The 18,682-nt window shown below is 32.4% G+C and overlaps 1 protein-coding gene across 7 annotated transcripts in view; it reads right to left on the minus strand.

The window, feature by feature from the left end:
* Positions 1–1,896: 1,896 nt before the first annotated feature.
* LOC127729715 (histone-lysine N-methyltransferase 2C-like) overlaps positions 1,897–18,682 on the minus strand; it is a 102,331-nt gene continuing 85,545 nt past the window's right edge. For 6 of the 7 annotated variants that reach the window (XM_052237571.1, XM_052237573.1, XM_052237572.1 and 3 more), the window contains 4 exons: positions 16,485–16,622; positions 15,004–15,102; positions 3,960–6,803; positions 1,897–2,230 (listed from right to left, as the gene is read on the minus strand). In XM_052237571.1, coding sequence (XP_052093531.1) covers positions 4,621–6,803; positions 15,004–15,102; positions 16,485–16,622 — 2,420 coding nt within the window. In that variant the 3' untranslated portion in view covers positions 1,897–2,230; positions 3,960–4,620. The remainder of the gene's footprint in view (positions 2,231–3,959; positions 6,804–15,003; positions 15,103–16,484; positions 16,623–18,682) is intronic. The other variant, XM_052237576.1, reaches the window with a different exon arrangement.

The following is an 18,682-nucleotide window of genomic DNA, read 5'->3' on the forward strand; positions in this document are numbered from 1 at the left end:
TTATATCCCCAGACTAATTTTACTAGGAAATCATGTCCATGTCATTAATATTTCTAGGTAAAAACGTCCATGTCCTTATTTTTTTTGTAGAAAAAATATTAATGAATCAAATTATTTACATTTAAACAATGGAAATTTAAATGTTATGTTTTAATATTGTTTAAGAGTTGTGTATTTATATTTTTAATAAAATGTATGTCCCCAGACTAATTTTCCTAGGAAATCATGTCCATGTCATTAATATTCCTAGTTAAAAACGTCCATGTCCTTTATTTTAAAAGGAAAATTTTAATGAAACAAATTATTTACATGTAAACAATGGAAATTTAATTTTTATGTTTTAATATTGTTAAAGAGTTGTGCATTAATATTTTAATACAATTCAAGTCCCCAGACTAATTTTCCTAGGAAATCATGTCCATGTCATTAATATTCCTAGGTAAAAACGTCCATATCCTTTATTTTAATAGGAAAAAAATAATGAAAATTTCCAATCTTAACTAAGAAAATATGTTTTTTTATTTTTATTTTCAATAATTTTTATAATATAATAAAAATAATTACTAGAAAAACAAGTCTTAGGACAATTTTTCCTAGGAAAATAAGTGCCAGACATACTTTACTAGCTATGGACTTATTTTCCTAGGAAAATTTGTCCTAGGACTTACATTCCTAGTATAATAAAGGTCATGGACTTGATTAACTAGGAAAAAAAGTCTGGCGGACAAATTTTACTACCGGACCAAATTTACTGTTACATAGACAGACTAACTGGACAAAATTTTTCCAAAGGATAGACAGTCTGACTTGACACAAGGAATATATCTCCATACATAATATGTGTGTGTGTGTGTGGAGGGGGAGGAGACATGATAATTGATAAAATTTACATGTACTGATATATTCTTGTCTGTCCTAATTAAAGGGGCATTAGCTGTCAAATTCATCTTCACCGATTTGACTCAAATTTTCATATTTGATTTTTGCAAACTAAAACATATATCAAAATTACAAAAAGTCTAAAATAAACAATTAACAATGCATGGACTCAATAATATGTTTCAACATTTCATGTGTATTTTTGTCTAGACGTCATCTAAATAACCATCGAGACCAACCCAGAGGACCCTCGACGGTCATATAACCTGATATAAACATAAATAAAAATATAAACAGATAGCGTCCTCATGCAATTGGATTTTTCTAAGTCTGTTTGATTTCATACTGTAGGTTAAAAAGTATGTTTATCGTCGTTTTTACCTGTGTAAGAATGATTTTTTGTGGATCGAATCAGTCAACCAAACGGTTCATCCTTGTTTCACTTTCAATGTTGACATTTTTTTCCTTTTTATAGCTGAATACATGCGTAACCCATCTCCAGCTAAGTGGTTAAATCAAATGACACATGAATATGGAGTCAATGAGGTTGAATTATTCACTTGCAAGTGCATAATTCATCAGCGATGTTTCTTATTTTGATAAAATTGAATAAAATTGGCTGCTAAAAGCGAATTAGCGAATTAGTATTCACCATATCACTTTCATTAATGATTGAACAAAAAAAATATTATATTTTATTATTTTTTAAATCTCTTAGCTAAAGCCCCTTTAAGGAGCCTGTATTTCATTTTTTGTCATTGGTTGATGTTTGTCATATTTGTTTTTGGTTCATTGTTTAGTCATAAATCAGGCTGTTGTTTTCATTTTGTTATAATTTTAACATTTTGTCATGTCAGGGCCTTTTATAGCTTACTTTACGGTATGGGTTTTTCTTATGGTTGAAGATGAGCCCTAAGGCTAATTCTTAAATCTCCTGTTGGATAGTTGTCTCGTTGACAATCATATCACATCTCCTAATTTTATATGGTGATGGTTAATAAAATTCAAAGACTCACACATCACTTATATTTACTAGGACAATCATACAAAAAAACATTTATAACAAACAATAAACCACAAATGGACTACCTTGCATGATAATCTCCTTACTCAAAGAACATATTGTATCACGAACAAAGCCAATTACATACAAAACATCTCGGAGAAAAATATCTACAATCACATTATATATTTCTAAAAAGTTAAAAGATCTCTTTCTTGCATAAATTTTTAAACACATTATACAAAGTCTTTTTCAAACATAAATAATACATGTACAACATATCTATCAAACAACTGTTTCTTTATCATCTATTGTTTAATGAGAATCTGCAGCAATTACCATTTCATCCTGAAAGAAAAGGAGAAATTTTTATTTCTTTTCAATATCGGTCATATCTTAATAAGGTGAACAATAACAATATGTATTTATTATTTAGTATTTAGTAATTATACTAGTTTCACAGATGATGACAGATATGTTCCAGTTGTCGTAACCACAATTCTGTCCTCATCTCCTCGATTGTGATCTACCGTCTTAGACTTATCACCTGGTTTGTACTTGCATAAGCAACATGAAGTGTGCCACATATGGAGCATGATCTGCTTACTGCTCCTGAGCACCTGAGATCACCCCCGGTTTTTGGTGGGGTTTGTGTTGCTATGTCTTTAGTTTTCTATGTTGTGTTTTGTATACTGTTATCTGTCTTTTGATTGTTTTTCTTTTCTTGCCATGGCATGTCAGTTGGTTTTCGAATGAGTTTGAATATCCTTTGATATCTTTTTTAGTAACATGAGCACTCATAAAATGCAGTAGAACCCCTTTTGGACTATTAGTTTAAAAAAAATCATTTCTTTAAAACAAATATTTTCTTTAACAGCTATTAAAGATCAGAGATCATCATTATGTATGATTTTCACCAGTGTTCTATTGCAAATGTGAGCCATAAAAGTGTCACCTGGACACTTTTTCACAGAAAAGTTATATTTAAATGTGTCCGATGCTGTGAAAAAGTGTCCATTCAATCGGGCATAATTTCATGATAAAATACATGTACTATTAAATTCTGTCCTGTAATTGTTGGATTTCAATAAGAGGACTCTTTTTCACAGTAAAAAGTGTACTTTAAAGGGAGATAATAAAAAAGTCACTGAAATATTTTAGCTATATTCAATAAGATAAGATATTCCTGTCACAATCCCTGTTAAAAGAACAAGAAAGGCCAAATGTAGAAAGAACAGTATTTATGAGTACTATTTCATAACATTATGTCCGTCGGCCCAATTTACTGTGAAAAAGTGTCTGGTGGACATAATTTCATGGTGAACAATATTTTAAAATCCTTCACTGATATTGCTCATGATGCTACATAAAAACTTTTTTTAGTACATTGTTCAATATTATAGATCATACTAGAAATTATATTGATTGATTATGACTGCCTTTAAACTTATAGATTTTTTTCTCAAAGAAATGAGTTCTCCAAATAAAACATAAGATTTTAAAAATGTATTTTTCAAAATAAAATTGTTAAACATGAAAATTTTCAAGAAAGATATGTAAAAAGTTATACTGTTCATGAATCTCATTTTATTCAAATCCACAAAATAGTCATGAATAAACAAAACAAGAAATCATGGTGCAGTTACATTTATTTCTCTGTCTGTACAAAAAGAAGTGTGTGTGAGTGCGAATGAGACAAGACACAACTATATTAATACATCACAAGAAATTTCTGTTTTTTTTGTGTGTTTTTTTATTTTTTATTTTGCAAGTTGTTGGAAGGGGTATTCCAGATGGAACTTTAATATCTTAGTAAATTATTTTCCATGATAGGCCCTAGGGAAGTACTTCTTTAGCTCAGTCGGTTAGAGCACTGATAGGAAACACTGGTCCTGGTTTTGAGTCCCGGAGGTGACAATGGGATTTTCTAGTGAGAATCTTACTCTACTGTTACAATTACAATAGTAATTTTTTTTTTTACCATTGTTTTTGGCTACCTGTGTGCATGCTATATCATTACTTGTCTTTATGTACCTTTTCTTAAAACAAATATTATCAACTATTGATCAAATCTTACCTGCAGACAAAAAGCTATATTCAATATGAAGTCCATGAACTTTCTGTTTAATGTGAGATGTCATCAAGAAAATACACAGAATTGACTAATCATTTGAGTTTTAACTCGGTGAGAATACTTCTTTGAAATTGACTTCTTCAATTGTAGAATTCTAATTTATACACATTACTTGAAATGTACTCATAAATAGTTATATATAAGATTAACACAAGACTAATGTAACCATCCAGCACTGATTCATTCACTACTCATTGAATATTTCTTTCCAATTCATTGTAACAATAAATATATAAAATGACATTGACATTACATTGAAGTTCTCCTTCCTTTGATTCAAATAGTCCACTACATCCTCTTCCCACACATATGTGCCATTTAATATGTGTAAATAATACACAACATCCTATTCACAAACATATGTGCCATTCAATATGTGTAAATAACACAATACATCCTATTCACAAACATATGTGCCATTTAATGTGTAGCTACTAAGATCCTGTTATAAATTGAAAATATTTCTTTTCAAACTGAAAAGTACTGAAAGGATGGGTTAGTGGCTTTTATAATCCTAATTCTATAATTTCTCTCCACAACTGTTTAAATGGTAATCACATAATAGTTTCAGATGAACATACACATTGATTTGTTAAGTAGAATATTATTGAGAAGGGTTTAAATTTTCCTCCTTCACAACATCCTTAGATTCTAATGTCTGATTAGCTGAACTTGTTGAAATTTCTGATGTTATTTGTGCTTGACTAGTCTCATTGACAGTCATCTGAGTATTACTTACAGATGTTTGTTTACTTTCTGCTGTACCTGAATTTGAAGAAATCTCTTTATGGCTGCATTCGTTACTTGATGAGGTGGTAGTATGACTAATATTATGACTAGAAGTTGTATTGCTTTGCCCTTCTATTGATTGTGATGAGGAGACAACAGACTGTGAAGATGAAACAAAGACTTTGGTTGATGGGATTTGCCCATGAGAAATTGTCCCCATAGCAGAGTATGTTGTACTTGTCTGTAAAGAACCCATTGGAGTCTGTGACATCTGTACTGCAGTGGGTAACACATTTTGATTGGAATTTGGTGGTATGTTTGTTGTACTTTGAGGAATATATGACTGTTGTATATGATGAGATGATCTTGGTAGAGCAGATTCAGTCACATTTAAGCTATTTTTATCTTGCCTTAATCCAGGAATAGCTGGTTCAGATGGGTTAAAACCAGTCTGCTCCAACTCTGAAGTATGTGTACCTGCTGATGGTTGATTTCCTGAAGTTAAAGCTGGTGCAGACTGACTTGTCGGAGAAGCACCTGATTCAGCTGATGTAACCTTGGCTGTAAACCTTGGAAGCTGAGCTAAAGTTGATTCTGCTAATGAGGAAGTCACAGATTGTGGGTATGGATACATGTACCTCTGTGACAATGGTCTCTGTTGTTCTGATGAAAACTGAGGTCGAAAATTAGATTGCTGTTGAAATCTATTTGGAGCAGAGTGCTGCATCATTCCCGGTCTGAATGCATTACCTTGATTGTGAAAACTGACAGGCAGAGTAGATGGTGGGTACTGGGGCATACCTCTTCCCATGGAATTAGGTGCAAAGCCTTGTCCTGGTGACTTTCTACCAGGAAACTGTTGTAGCAGTTGAGACTGTGACATAATTTGGGTCTCTGAACTAGGTGAAGGCTGTGACTGCCTTGGCGAAACCCTTCCAGGTGACTTCCCACGAGGTGGTATCGGATGAGGTAAAGTTCTTGACATAAAATGAGATTGTTGAATACCTGGTATCCCTTGATGTTGTGAGTCAGCAGAGAAGTGCATATGTCCTGCTGGTGAGATACTTGGTGGTACTCTAGGACTACCTGTTCTTGAACTATCAGAATTCGCAGATCCTGGTCTCTGTGGGTCCATTCGAGGACTAGGGATAGTTCTTTGAATATCTTTTGGTGATGGTGCATTAGAAACTCTTGGGCTTGTGGCGGATTTCTGTAAAGAATTGTCCAAAACCCTTGGACTTGTAGACCCTGACCTATAGCCATCAGGAGCTTGAGGATGACGGTAAGGTACACCTTGACGATATAAATCAGGAGGGGGTCGCTGATTTGGTGACTGGGGAATTCTTGGACTACTGGAAGTAGATCTTGCTCCATCCTGAGTTGGTAGAATTCTTGGACTTCCGGAAGTTGATCTCATCATGTCTGAAGAATGTGGAGTAGGAATTCTTGGACTGTTTGATTGCGGTAAAACTCTTGGGCTACTTGAACTTGATCGAGAGGTTTCCTCTGTCTGAATCATTTCAGATAACTGTTGACTTTCGGGTTTCGAAACAGCTGTTTGTGGCACACCAGCAGCATTAAACATCTGTGGCATTGTTACCCTGTGTGGCATGCTTTGCTGATGTATCATGACATTCATAGGTAAAATAGGTTCAGAATCTTGTGAATCTTCTGACTCTCTAGACAGTTCTGCACTTGATGGCAAATTTAAATTAGAACCTGTACTCTGAACAACTTTAGATGCTAATGATTGTACTTGATCACTATTTTTAGAACTAGCCACTGATGTAGCTGATGGCTCAGTTGCCGTACTGGGTGTAGTGGCTGTGTTTGCTGAACTACTTGTTGTCTCAATTTTTGTCTCTTTCTGGGCAACAGATTTTCCAGGAGTTCCAGGCTTACTAGATTCTTTCTCTGTCTCTTGTTTCTCTTCCTGCTGTCTACGATGTAATCCTGCTGTACTTTCAAGAATTTCCATGATACGTTTTTCTGTTTCAGACTGTGGTGTGAAATGAACAGGTGGCCTTGGTTCCATGGGAGCTTGAGTGTGTGCAGGACCTGAAAATAAAAATTCATATGTAATACCATCTCTATCAATTCATGTTTGGTAAGTTGATCTTGAATTAAGATTTCCTGTTAAGGATGTTCGCTGCTCTGTTTAAAATAACAAGACATTTAAAAGACTGTTAATAAAATGTATAAAAATAAATAAGGAACAAAAAAAGCAGAAAAAATGAAATTTGGTGGAAATGATTCTTTCTAAATTTTTCATACATTTAACGCTGGCAACTTTAGAAGATTTAAAAAAATGGCTTTTTAAACTATATGTTATAAAATTATGAAAAGAAAGTAGAGAACTGCAGGCAAAATTTTGAACGGCAATACATGGATAAAACCAGAGGATTTTAAATTTCTGAAAAAAAAAATCAAAAACAAGATCAGCGAACATCCGTAAAACATAAATGTGTTATTTATCTATGTTTTGTCTGTAATAGTACCTGTAACTAATAATTGTCTGATTAAACTTGTAATAACGTATATCAATTTCTTCAGTTTAAGCTTATAAACTACAATTTACAATTTTAGAAAAATATGAAAAAAAATATAAATTATTCACCAGTTTCTTATAAAATAAATAAAAGATACCTGGTTGTAAATAAACATTCATAAAACATAAAAAGACTCTTATTATTACAGATTCTAATAAATCCACATGAAAAAGATGTCCTGCTTTTCTATCCTTTATAAATTATCCATCATAAAATAAAATTACTAACAAATGCTAAAACATATCATCAACTTCAGAGTGAAAACAATAAAAAACAAAGTTGTGTTTTACTAATATATACAAACAATTGTGCTAGAAAAATAGTAGGCACAGATACTCTAACACTTAAATTGCAGGCTTATTGGCAGCTATCATATACTTTTTTATTCAAAATAAAATCTTTAATTAAGGAATCATTACCAAAAAAATCAAAAGACCAATTTTTTCATGAATATTCTTATAAAATACTTTATTAGAATAATGGCATTTAATAGTTGGGCTCATTTGAAAGATAGGCACAGTCAATGGCTGACTTGTAACTTGGAACTGTTTAAAAATTGAAAAAGGACAGAGTTACAATGTCTCCCGTGTTGCACATATTTTATCTGCCCAAGGGTAATTACTTAAAAAAACAAGAGTGCATATGCTGAAATGTCTCGCCTGCTTAACTGACCATTGAATTTATGTTGATAGTTCTAAATATAAAGTTTTACTACAAGTATCACATAAGCTTAACATGATAAAATAAAATGCTCCGCTGGGCGCAGCTTGATACGACTGCAGAGGTAGAACCCTGAACAGTTGGGGCAAGAATGGACACAACATTCAAGCTTGATAAACGCTGACTTTGGATTGTGATTAAATATTTGACACAGCATAGGTTTCTGACACAGAATGAATGTGGTCTAAGAACTTATAAATTTTTAATTTACCTATTCAAACCATATCATTATTATTTGCTTTTATATATAAATCAGAAATAACCAATTTAAAATGGAAAATTTTAAAGAAAAAAAAAAGGAAAAAAAGGAAAAAAGATCCCTCCCCCCAAATTTTTTGAACCCCCTTATGATTCATCACCCCCCAACTCAATCCCAGCCTTCCCTTTGTGGTATGGTACCTTGCAGTACAATTTCAGAGAGATCCATACACTTGAACACAAGTTATTGTCTGGAAACTAGAACTAGAGGCTCTCAAGAGCCTGTGTCGCTCACCTGTATTTACTGATGCTTTGGAAATCATGTAAAATAAGGTTAAAATCATAATTAATAGTATTAGATATTAGATATTATAATGATATCTAAGATAATAACAAAAAACTGCAAAATATTTGTAAAATTACTTACTCAGAGGCAGCAACCCAACAACGGGTTGTCGGCTTCGTCTGAAAATTTCAGGGCAGATAAATCTAAATCTGATGAACATTTTTGCCACCTGTCAGATTTGCTCTAAATGCTTTAGTTTCAGAGATATAAACCAAAAACTGTATTTTACCCCTATGTTCTATTTTTATCCAAGTCGGCCATGATGGTTGGAAGGAGGGGTCATCAGACATATTTTTTAAACTAGATACCCTAATAATGATTATGGCCAAGTATGGTTAAATTTGTCTCAGTAGTTTCAGAGAAGAAGATTTTTGTAAAAGATTACAAAAATTTACAAAAAATTGTTAAAAATTGACTATTAAGGGCAATAACTCCTAAAGGGGTAGACTGACAATTTTGGTCATGACAACTTATTTGTAGATCTTACTTTGCTGAACATTATTGCTGTTTACAGTTTATCTCTATCTATAATAATATTCAAGATAATAATAAAAAACTGCAAAATTTCCTTAAAATTACCAATTCAGGGGCAGCAACCCAACAACAGGTTGTCAGATTTGTCTGAACATTTCAGGGCAGATAGATCTTGACCTGATAATCAATTTTACCCAATGTCAGATTTACTCTAAATGCTTTGGTTTCAGAGATATAAGCCAAAATCTACATTTTACCCCTATGTTCTATTTTTAGCCATGGTGGCCATCTTGGTTGGTTGGCAGGGTCATCAGACACATTTTTTAAACTAGATACCTAATGATGATTGTGGCCAAGTTTGGTGAAATTTGGCCCAGTGGTTTCAGAGGAGAAGATTTTTGTAAAAAGTTAACGACGACGACGACAGACGACGGACGCCAAGTGATGAGAAAAGCTCACTTGGCCCTTTGGGCCAGGTGAGCTAAAAATGCTTGTTTTTTTGCCCCTTTATTGCCCCAAATTTCTAAACGTTTAGGGCAATTACCCCCAAACTCAAACCCAGCTTTCCCTGTGTGATATGGAACCTTGTAGTATAATTTCATAAAGATCCATACACTTACACACAAGTTATTGTCCTGAAACTAGAAACATGCTTGTTTTTTGCCCCTTTTAGGCCCCTAATTCCTAAAATTTTGTTGCAATTCCCCCCAAAATCAATCCCAGCCTTCCCTTTGTAGTATGGTACCTTGCAGTACAATTTCAGAGAGATCCATACACTTGAACACAAGCTATTGTCTGGAAACTAGAAAAATGCTTATTTTTTGCCCCTTATTCCTAAGCGTTTTGGGCAATTGCCCCCAAACTCAATTCCAGCTTTCCCTTTGTGATATGGAACCTTGTAGTACAATTTCAGAAAGATCCATACACTTACACACAAGTTATTGTCATGAAACTAGAAAAATGCTTGTTTTTTGCCCCTTTTTCCTAAAATTTTGAGGCAATTACCCCCAAAATCAATCCCAGCATTCCCTTTAAGATATGGAACCTTGTGGTACAATGTCAGAGAGATCCATACAAGTTATGTCTGGAAGTTACAAAAATGCTTATTTTTGGCCCCTTTTTGGCCCCTAATTCCTTAACTGTTGGTACCATAACCCATAAAATCAATCCCAACCTTCCTTTTGTGGTATTGAACCTTATGGTAAAATTTCATAGAGATCCATTCACTTAAACTAAAGTTAGAGTGCGAAAACCAATGTGTCTTCGGACGACGACAATGACGCCAACGTCATACCAATATACGACCACAAATTTTTTTGCGGTCGTATAAAAATGTGGTCATGTTTAGATAAACCAAGCTAGAAATACATGTATATCTTGAAATCATTCCATACACCAAATAAAGTTGACCTATTGCTTATAGTATACAAGAAACAGACCAAACCATGAAAACTTATAGTATCTGAGCTATGGACTTGACCACAAAAACTGAACCTTGTTCACTGATCCATGAAATGAGGTCAAGGTCATATGAAAACTGTCTGACAGGCATGAGGACCTTGCAAGGTACGCACATACCAAATATAGTTATCCTATTAAAAAATGTACTCATAATAAGAAAGAAATTAAGAACACTAAAAATCTAAACTTTTTTTTTCAAGTAGTCACTGAATCATGAAAATGAGGACACGGACAATGGACATATGACAGATGGAAACTTCATAACAAAAGGCATCTATATACAAAGTATGAAGGATCCAGGTCTTCTACCTTTTGAAATATTAAGCTTTTAAGAAGTTTGTTAACACTGCCGTCACTATCCCTTTGTCTAGCTTTCTGTGACAGAAGTCGCAGGCTGGACAAAAACTAAAAAACACAACTTTTTAATAAATATCTTACAAGAAATGTAGGAAAACGACAACACATATTAAGTGAATCAGGGATATCAAATGCTGGTCAAATTTGGGTAATGACTGATTTCAGGGGACAAGAGGATATCAATATTTTTCAATAAAATTTTCAATTTAAAAAAAAAACAGCAAAATATTCTACACCCTAATGTGTTATTTCAGATTTCAGGCATTTTAAAAAACAAACATCTTTTTTCACTATAACAACATTCTAACAAAATAAATGTGGATAGTGTCCACATGTGGACACAGATGATGCCCTCGCTTGCATATCATATAGTTATAAAGGGACATAACTGAAGAACGGTAAAAGTGACGCAACCCAAATTTGAACTTGATCTGAGTTTTGTGGTAATAAGCATTGTGTGTAAGTCTCATAGCATTTGGTTGAGGCTAATTTAAGAAGAGAACAGAAACTAAAAATTCAGCAATTTTTCTATTTGTAAACACGCATACATGTAATTCTAGAACGGTTGTGTATAAGTTTTATAACATTTGGTTGAGACAAACTCAAAAATTCAGCAATTTTTATGTTTATAAAGGGACATAACCATAACTCAAGAACAGTAAAAGTGTCGCCACCAAATTTCGTACTTAATCTGTATTATGTAGTAATAAGCATTGTGTATAAGTTTCATAACATTTGTTTGAGGCAAACTAAAGTTAGAAAACGAAAACAAAAAATTTGTACTTGATCTTAGTTTTGTGGTAATGAATATTGTTTATAGGTTTCATAATGTTTGGTTGGGGCAAACTTAAGTTACAGAATGGAAACTAAAAATTTTGCAATCTTTCGATTTATAAAGGGCCATAACTCAATAATGGTTAAAGTAACACTACCCAAATTCAACTTGATCTGTGTTTTATCAGTGGAAGTCAAAATTAAACATTGCATTGTATAAAGCATTGATTGTAGTTGATTCAACTATAATCATGGAAAAAGGAAGATAACTCCAATTTTAAAAATTACTTGATATTTAGAAGAAAATAAAACTTTTGCAATTTTTCCATTTATAAAGGGGCATAACTCTAGAACAGTTAAAGTGATGCCACCAAAATTCAAACTTGATCTATGTTTTGAGGTAATAAGCATTGTGTATAAGTTTCATAACATTTGGTTGAGGCAAACTTAAGTTAGAGAACGGAAACTATTTTTCCATTTATAAAGGGGCATAACTCTATAACGGTTAAAGTGACACAATCAAAATTCAAACTTGATCTGTGTTTTGTGGTAATACGCATTGTGTATAAGTTTCATAACATTTGGTTGAGGCAAACTTAAGGTAGAGAAGGGAAACTAAAAATTTTGCAATTTTTCCATTTATAAAGGGGCATAACTCTAGAATGATTAAAGTGACGCCACCAAAATTCAAACTTGATCTGTGTTTTGTGGTAATAAGCATTGTGTATAAGTTTCATAACATTTGGTTGAGGCAAACTCAAGTTAGAGAATGGAAACCAATTTTGGGACGTACGTACAGACGGACAAGGGTAAAACTTAATGCCCCCTCTGCTATGGCGGGGGCATAATTATTGCTTGATTGTTTTAAAAATGTTGGACGAGCATCCAGAATATCAGTTTTGTCTCGTTTGACTCTACTTTTAGTTATAGATGCCATATAAATTGTGAGGGTCATCATATATCAATTTGAAAAATGCAAAAAGCTTGATTGCCTGACTGTAGCTTGTTGAAATCTTTAGAGGACAACAAGAGATGCAAAGTGATAGCAATAGCTCAAATCGTTTTTCAGATCAAATCAGCTAAAAAGACAACATCTATTTTTTAAAAATACAAAAAAGCACAGAAAATTAGTGTCTATCTGAAGATTTCTTTAAAAGATTTCCAGCAAGGTCTTTTAGGGTGGTTGTCTTTTGTTGTGTATTCTCTTTCCAACCTTATTTTCGCAAACAATACAATTTTTGTTATACATCCTTCAAATGTCTAAACTAAGAGGCTTACAGAAGTCTGAATGGCTCCCCCTGGGAAATCAGTTTAGTGTTGACCATGAGTGAACAAAAGATCAGACGGATATAAAAATGTGTCATTCTCTAAAACTTACCAAAATCAAGCTTAGCACCCAATATTAAGAAGCTCTGATTTGTGATTCCTGAGATTGATTGAGCATTGATGTTTAACGCCACTTTCAGCACTATTGGTTATATTGGTGGAGGAAGACAGAGTGCCAAGTGAGAACCAACAACCTTAGGCAGGAAAACTGACAATCCTACTCAATTAAGATTGGAGTCAAATGTACCTGCCACGTGCAGGGTTTGAACTCACAACCTCAGTGTTAAAAGGCTAAGGATACAGTAAACGAACTATTTATGACCACTAGCCACCCCTCCAATTTCTGAGAATGCAATCAAATTTACTTATTCATCAATCAATGTGAAGAAATAACATGTATGGAGCAAACAGAAAGTAGATAAGTGAGGGCAGATACAAATGTCTCATACCTTATAACTTACCAATATGAAGCTTATTACCAAATATCAAAATGCTTTGACTAGTAATTGCTGGGAAAAATGTAACTAAAACTTCTTATATGTGCATAAATGTAAAGAACACACATGTATGTGGCAAAAAGGAAGGAGTTGAAAATGTGTCACACAGTTTAGCTTACCAATCTAAAGTTTGGTACAAAATATCAAGAAGCTCTTGTAACTGCTGAGAAAAAATCCACAGAAATGTGTCACAGACAGATAGATGGAAAGAGGTAAACCAGTATAACAATCCCCACCTTTGAAACGGGGGAATAAAAACTGTTGTCTTAAATTAAAGCATTTTATTTGTAAGATGTGATATAAAATCTTTTTTATTAATATTAAGCTGCCAAAAATTTGTTGTGAACAAACCCAGAGAACTATATATTTATCTGAATGGTCTTTGAAACAAAAAATTGAATTGTTGGAAGTCCTCAGACGTGGATAGTTAATATGGAGGATTACAGAATATGAGCAAAATTTAACCACATGAAAAGTAAAAATAGATATGTATATTATAACTTCATATCATTTACTTAAAAAAAAGCTGTATTTAATCCTATAATATATAAAAAAACAACTATCAATGTATGTAGAAAGTGTATGTGAATATTCCATACTAGAATAACAATAAACAACATATAACATTCAGTCATCACAACATCTCAAGGCTCAATTACATGTTTCAGCAATATATTGGTATCAGTTTTAACAACAATTTCTGAGAGTATTGCTAGAGCAAATTCAAATTAACTGTTCAATATAGAATATGAAAATCAGTTTTCTCAATTCATATGTACTGTAAATCCATGAAAAATTGTTCACTATTAATGGGAATAAAATTCAAAATTGATTTATAACTTCTCATAAGAAATCTCTCTGTACAATAGCCCCTGCTACTCGTCATTCAAAGGATGAAACAATAATTATTTTAGCGATCATGTCATTTCCTGTATGATAAGATGAGTAAGTTTAGACTAGACCTGTATCTGTAAAAATCAAGATTTTCTTTCCTGATTTTATATGTTCAAAGTTTATCATAATAAAAATGATAGAGAATTTTGAAATCTATGTCACTTGCAAGTTTCAAACTTTATATTTTCTTCCCTTTGAAATTAATAGTTTTCCTCTCTTCGTATTAGTTACAGATGAAAGAAGATTAAAAATAAGCAATTCAGACTAAATGAGATGAAAAGTTAGTACATATGGTATCAATGGATGCACAGGTTGTGACACAATACAATTACCGCTGTATACCCCTCTTTCAAATTAATAATAAGAGCAAAACTTAACCAAGACCGATAATCTATTACTTGTTGCAAAAGAATGATGAATAGGTTCCAAAATTTGGGCATTAGATATATGATATTGTAAAGGTACAATCACCCTTCACAACTACTCTAAATCATTTTCGTTTTTCTGTCAACCTACAGATTAAGTTGAAATATTGAAGAAAAAAAAATAGTAAGACCCTGTATAGAAGGAAAGTTTCAAATCAAAAGCAAACAAAATATAGACAGAAACAGTATAAATGAGCCTTTTGTCTACAGCAGAAAGCACACAACAACCAGTATTACTCTCTGCTTTCTTTTTCTTTTTCCTTTTCTTTGGTTTCTTTTCTGCCTCAAGAGGTATGCTGAGGTCTGGTTGGTTAGCAATGGGTGGTTGTCCATAGCCTGGAAACAGCAGTTAGTACAAAAACTGACATTCTACCTATTATTCTAACTATAAAATCAGCACAATGAAATCATTAATTAACCCACATTCTGTATATATGTCCTCTGTGTAATTAAGAACACTGCCTTCCTAAAGGTAACAGATTTAACAATCGTTTCCTTGAATTTTTACAGTGAAAATAGCAACATAATTTTTATTTTCTATTATAAACCTCACACCAAACCAATTCAAAATGTTATACTTAAATAATTGCTTATTGTATTTATTGCACGGCAATACTCAAATAATATTCTAGACTGAAGCAGATCTACCCACACAGGAAGGGTTTTGATGTTTTTAGTCCCTTATACTTCTATAATTGATAATCATATGTATTGCAAGGCAATAATCCAATGCAAGGATGTATCTATATTTTAGTTCTCACAACCATGAAATAAACCAGTCAATTTTGCACCTCTTGAACATGAATTAGGAAATATTTGGATAAAATCATTTAAAGGGAAACTTGACAATATAGGCTTTCATTCTTTTATCTTTGGTTTTTTTTTTTTACAGTATGGTATAATCTAGTCAAGAATATACAAGTGGTTGTCATAAAAAGTAGAAAAAAATGCAAAATTAGGATTTTTCAACTGTTGGGAAATGCCCATTCCATCCCCATGATCAATGTAAATGGGGTCAAGGTCAAATGAATTCTGCCAGACAGACATGTACACCATGCAATTATTCCATACACCAAATAAAGTTGACCTATTGTTAACAGTTTCGTGGGAAACAGACATATCCACAAAAACTGAAAATAGACTAACGAACCATGAAAATGAGGTCAAGGTGAAATGAACCCTGCCAGACAGACATGTACACCTTAATCATTCCATACACCAAATATAGTTGCCCTATTGCATATAAAATCTGAAGAAAATAATCTGACACTTCAAAACATAAGGCATCTGTATACTAAGTATAAAGTTCACATATTCTACACATGAAATATAAAGCTATATACAAATATAGTTATGCTGACACATTCTGGGGCACATAGGGGAGACAAAAACCCATCAAGGTCATAACATTACCAAAGTACCTTTAAACACATTTTAATTTCATCTTTTGATACTTATATTGAAAATCAAGAGGTGGTTCTGTGTACATTTAGGTTCATTTAGTCATTTAGTCTCTATGTTTCCTAATGAATGAACTTGCATATATCCATAGTATATCAATGCATCCTATCACTAATATATTCCAATCTGCAGCTTTGTTGCATGAATATAAAAAGCATAAATATGACAAAACTAAAGATGATGCAAATTCCATAGGTTAGTAGTAAGTATTATCAAACACTTTAAGCCATTCATATTTCATTTTCTAACTGTTTTACCTTGTCCATATGATGGAGCCGCTTGTCTGTAGACCATCCTTGTCTGGTCAATAGGTGGTCCTGGGAAACCAGTTGGCATAGGTGGCCTTGCCCCTTGGTCTCCCATCAAAGCTGGATCTGGAAATCTTGGACCTTGAACTGAAAAAAAACATAGCAATGGACAGTTATCAGTAAAGGCCAATACAAATAGCAACTAATAAATCACTGCTCTTTGTTCAACAATGTAGCAAATTACAAAGGGAAAATTACCATAGGTATTTTACAAAAAACTTTTAACATAAAACTTCCCCAAAGTCAATCAAACTTGAAAGAAATGAACTAATGTATCTGAAGGATGTTATTTGATTAGATAAAAGACCCTTAATTCAAGAGGCAAAATGGCCTTATCATAATTCTCCTACATTACTACAAGTCCTACACTGTACAGTACACTTTCCTTCTAAAAAATTAGTAACTTCTTTATTTCAAAAATTTATATTCGGTGAAAAGCTCATTAGAGCTTATGTTTAATTTGTTTGTCAATATGCCAAATCCAAATAAAGTTTTACTTACTTACTTAAAATTGATTTAAGGTAGCACTACAGTCAGAATTTTCTGACTCCAACCAACAGTCTTTAAAGATTAATTTCTCCAAAACTACTCAATGGATTTTTAAAATCTTTAACTCATTTTAAAGCTGAAATATTACTCTTTCTTAATCCATAGATAAATTTATTTTTGGTATGATAAATCTCAAAATATAGCTCATTAATTGCCTAAAAAGTGGTCTTCCAACTTGGATGGTAATGGCACATTCAGGTCAAATGGTAGTAAAAATTTTTTTTCATCCCTTTAATCAGCCATATACAAGCTGCAAAACCGTGTCTCAGATTTTTGATATATGCCTCCAGTAAGAAGATATATTGATTTAACTGCTGGGTGCCAAACCTCATTTTACCTTTCATCTTTGGAGACATATAAATTCATTTAGAAACAAATTATCCAATAAAATGCTTCGCTGGGGCGCAGCTTGATACGACCGCAGAGGTCGAACCCTGAACAGTTGGGGCAAGTATGGACACAAAATCCAAGCTTGATACAGCTATGACTTTGGATTGTCATTAAATATTTGACACAGCATAGGTTTCTGACACAGGATGAATGTGGTGTAAGAACTGGAAAAAATTTAATTTACCTATTATGGTGGAATATCCATAAACTAAATTGTTTGTTAATTTCAATATATCAAAGAATATGTAGAATTCAATGTTTGATGTTATGTAATAAAGTTGAAATTTGGACCGTTTTTGTTCAATGGGGACCAATTTGGTAACATGTATAAATAATCAAAAATCTAAATACATGGGAGCCCATTTAAATACATCATAAAGGTATTAAAATAGAAAGTGACATCATAGTCATGGCTAAAAATAAACAAAAATCCTTAATCAGCAACATTTAAAGTAACATCTAAAAATAAAATTCCTTTGTAACCATAAAAGCCCATTTAAATACATCATAAAGATATTAAAATAGAAAATGACATCATAGTCATGGCTAAACATAGCAAAAAACCCTTAATCAGCATCATTTAACAGTAATATCAAAAAATGGAAATTACATCATAAAGGTATTAAAATAGAAAATGACATCATAGTCATGGCTAAAAATAAACAAAATCCTTAATCAGCATCAGCAACATTTTATAGTAATATCTAAAAATAAAATTCCTTTGTAACCATAAAAGCCCATTTAAATACATCATAACAGATATTAAAATAGAAAATGACATCATAGTCATGGCTAAACATAGCAAAAACCTTAATCAGCATCATTTAACAGTAATATCTAAAAATAAAAATTTCTTTGCAACCATAAAAGTAAAATAGAAAATGACATCATAATCATAGCTAAAAATAAACAAAAATTTTTTTTATTGGCAAATCTTAAATGGAGTTTATTATACTAAAACAATAAATTTGCAACCATAAACATGATAAAACCCCATTTAAACACATCATAAAAGTATTAAATAATTCAACTACATCATAAGGCTATAAAAATAGAAAATGACTTCATAGTCAAGGCTAAAGGTAAACAAAAAACCTTCATCAGCAAAATTTTATATTGGCAAATTTCCAATGAAGTTTATTACACTAAAATTGTTGGCAAATTTCCAATGCATTTATTAACAATAAAGTTATTGGCAAATTTCCAAT

This window comes from Mytilus californianus, unplaced genomic scaffold, assembly GCF_021869535.1.
Source record: "Mytilus californianus isolate M0D057914Y unplaced genomic scaffold, xbMytCali1.0.p SCAF_2, whole genome shotgun sequence".
Classification (NCBI taxonomy): domain Eukaryota; kingdom Metazoa; phylum Mollusca; class Bivalvia; order Mytilida; family Mytilidae; genus Mytilus; species Mytilus californianus.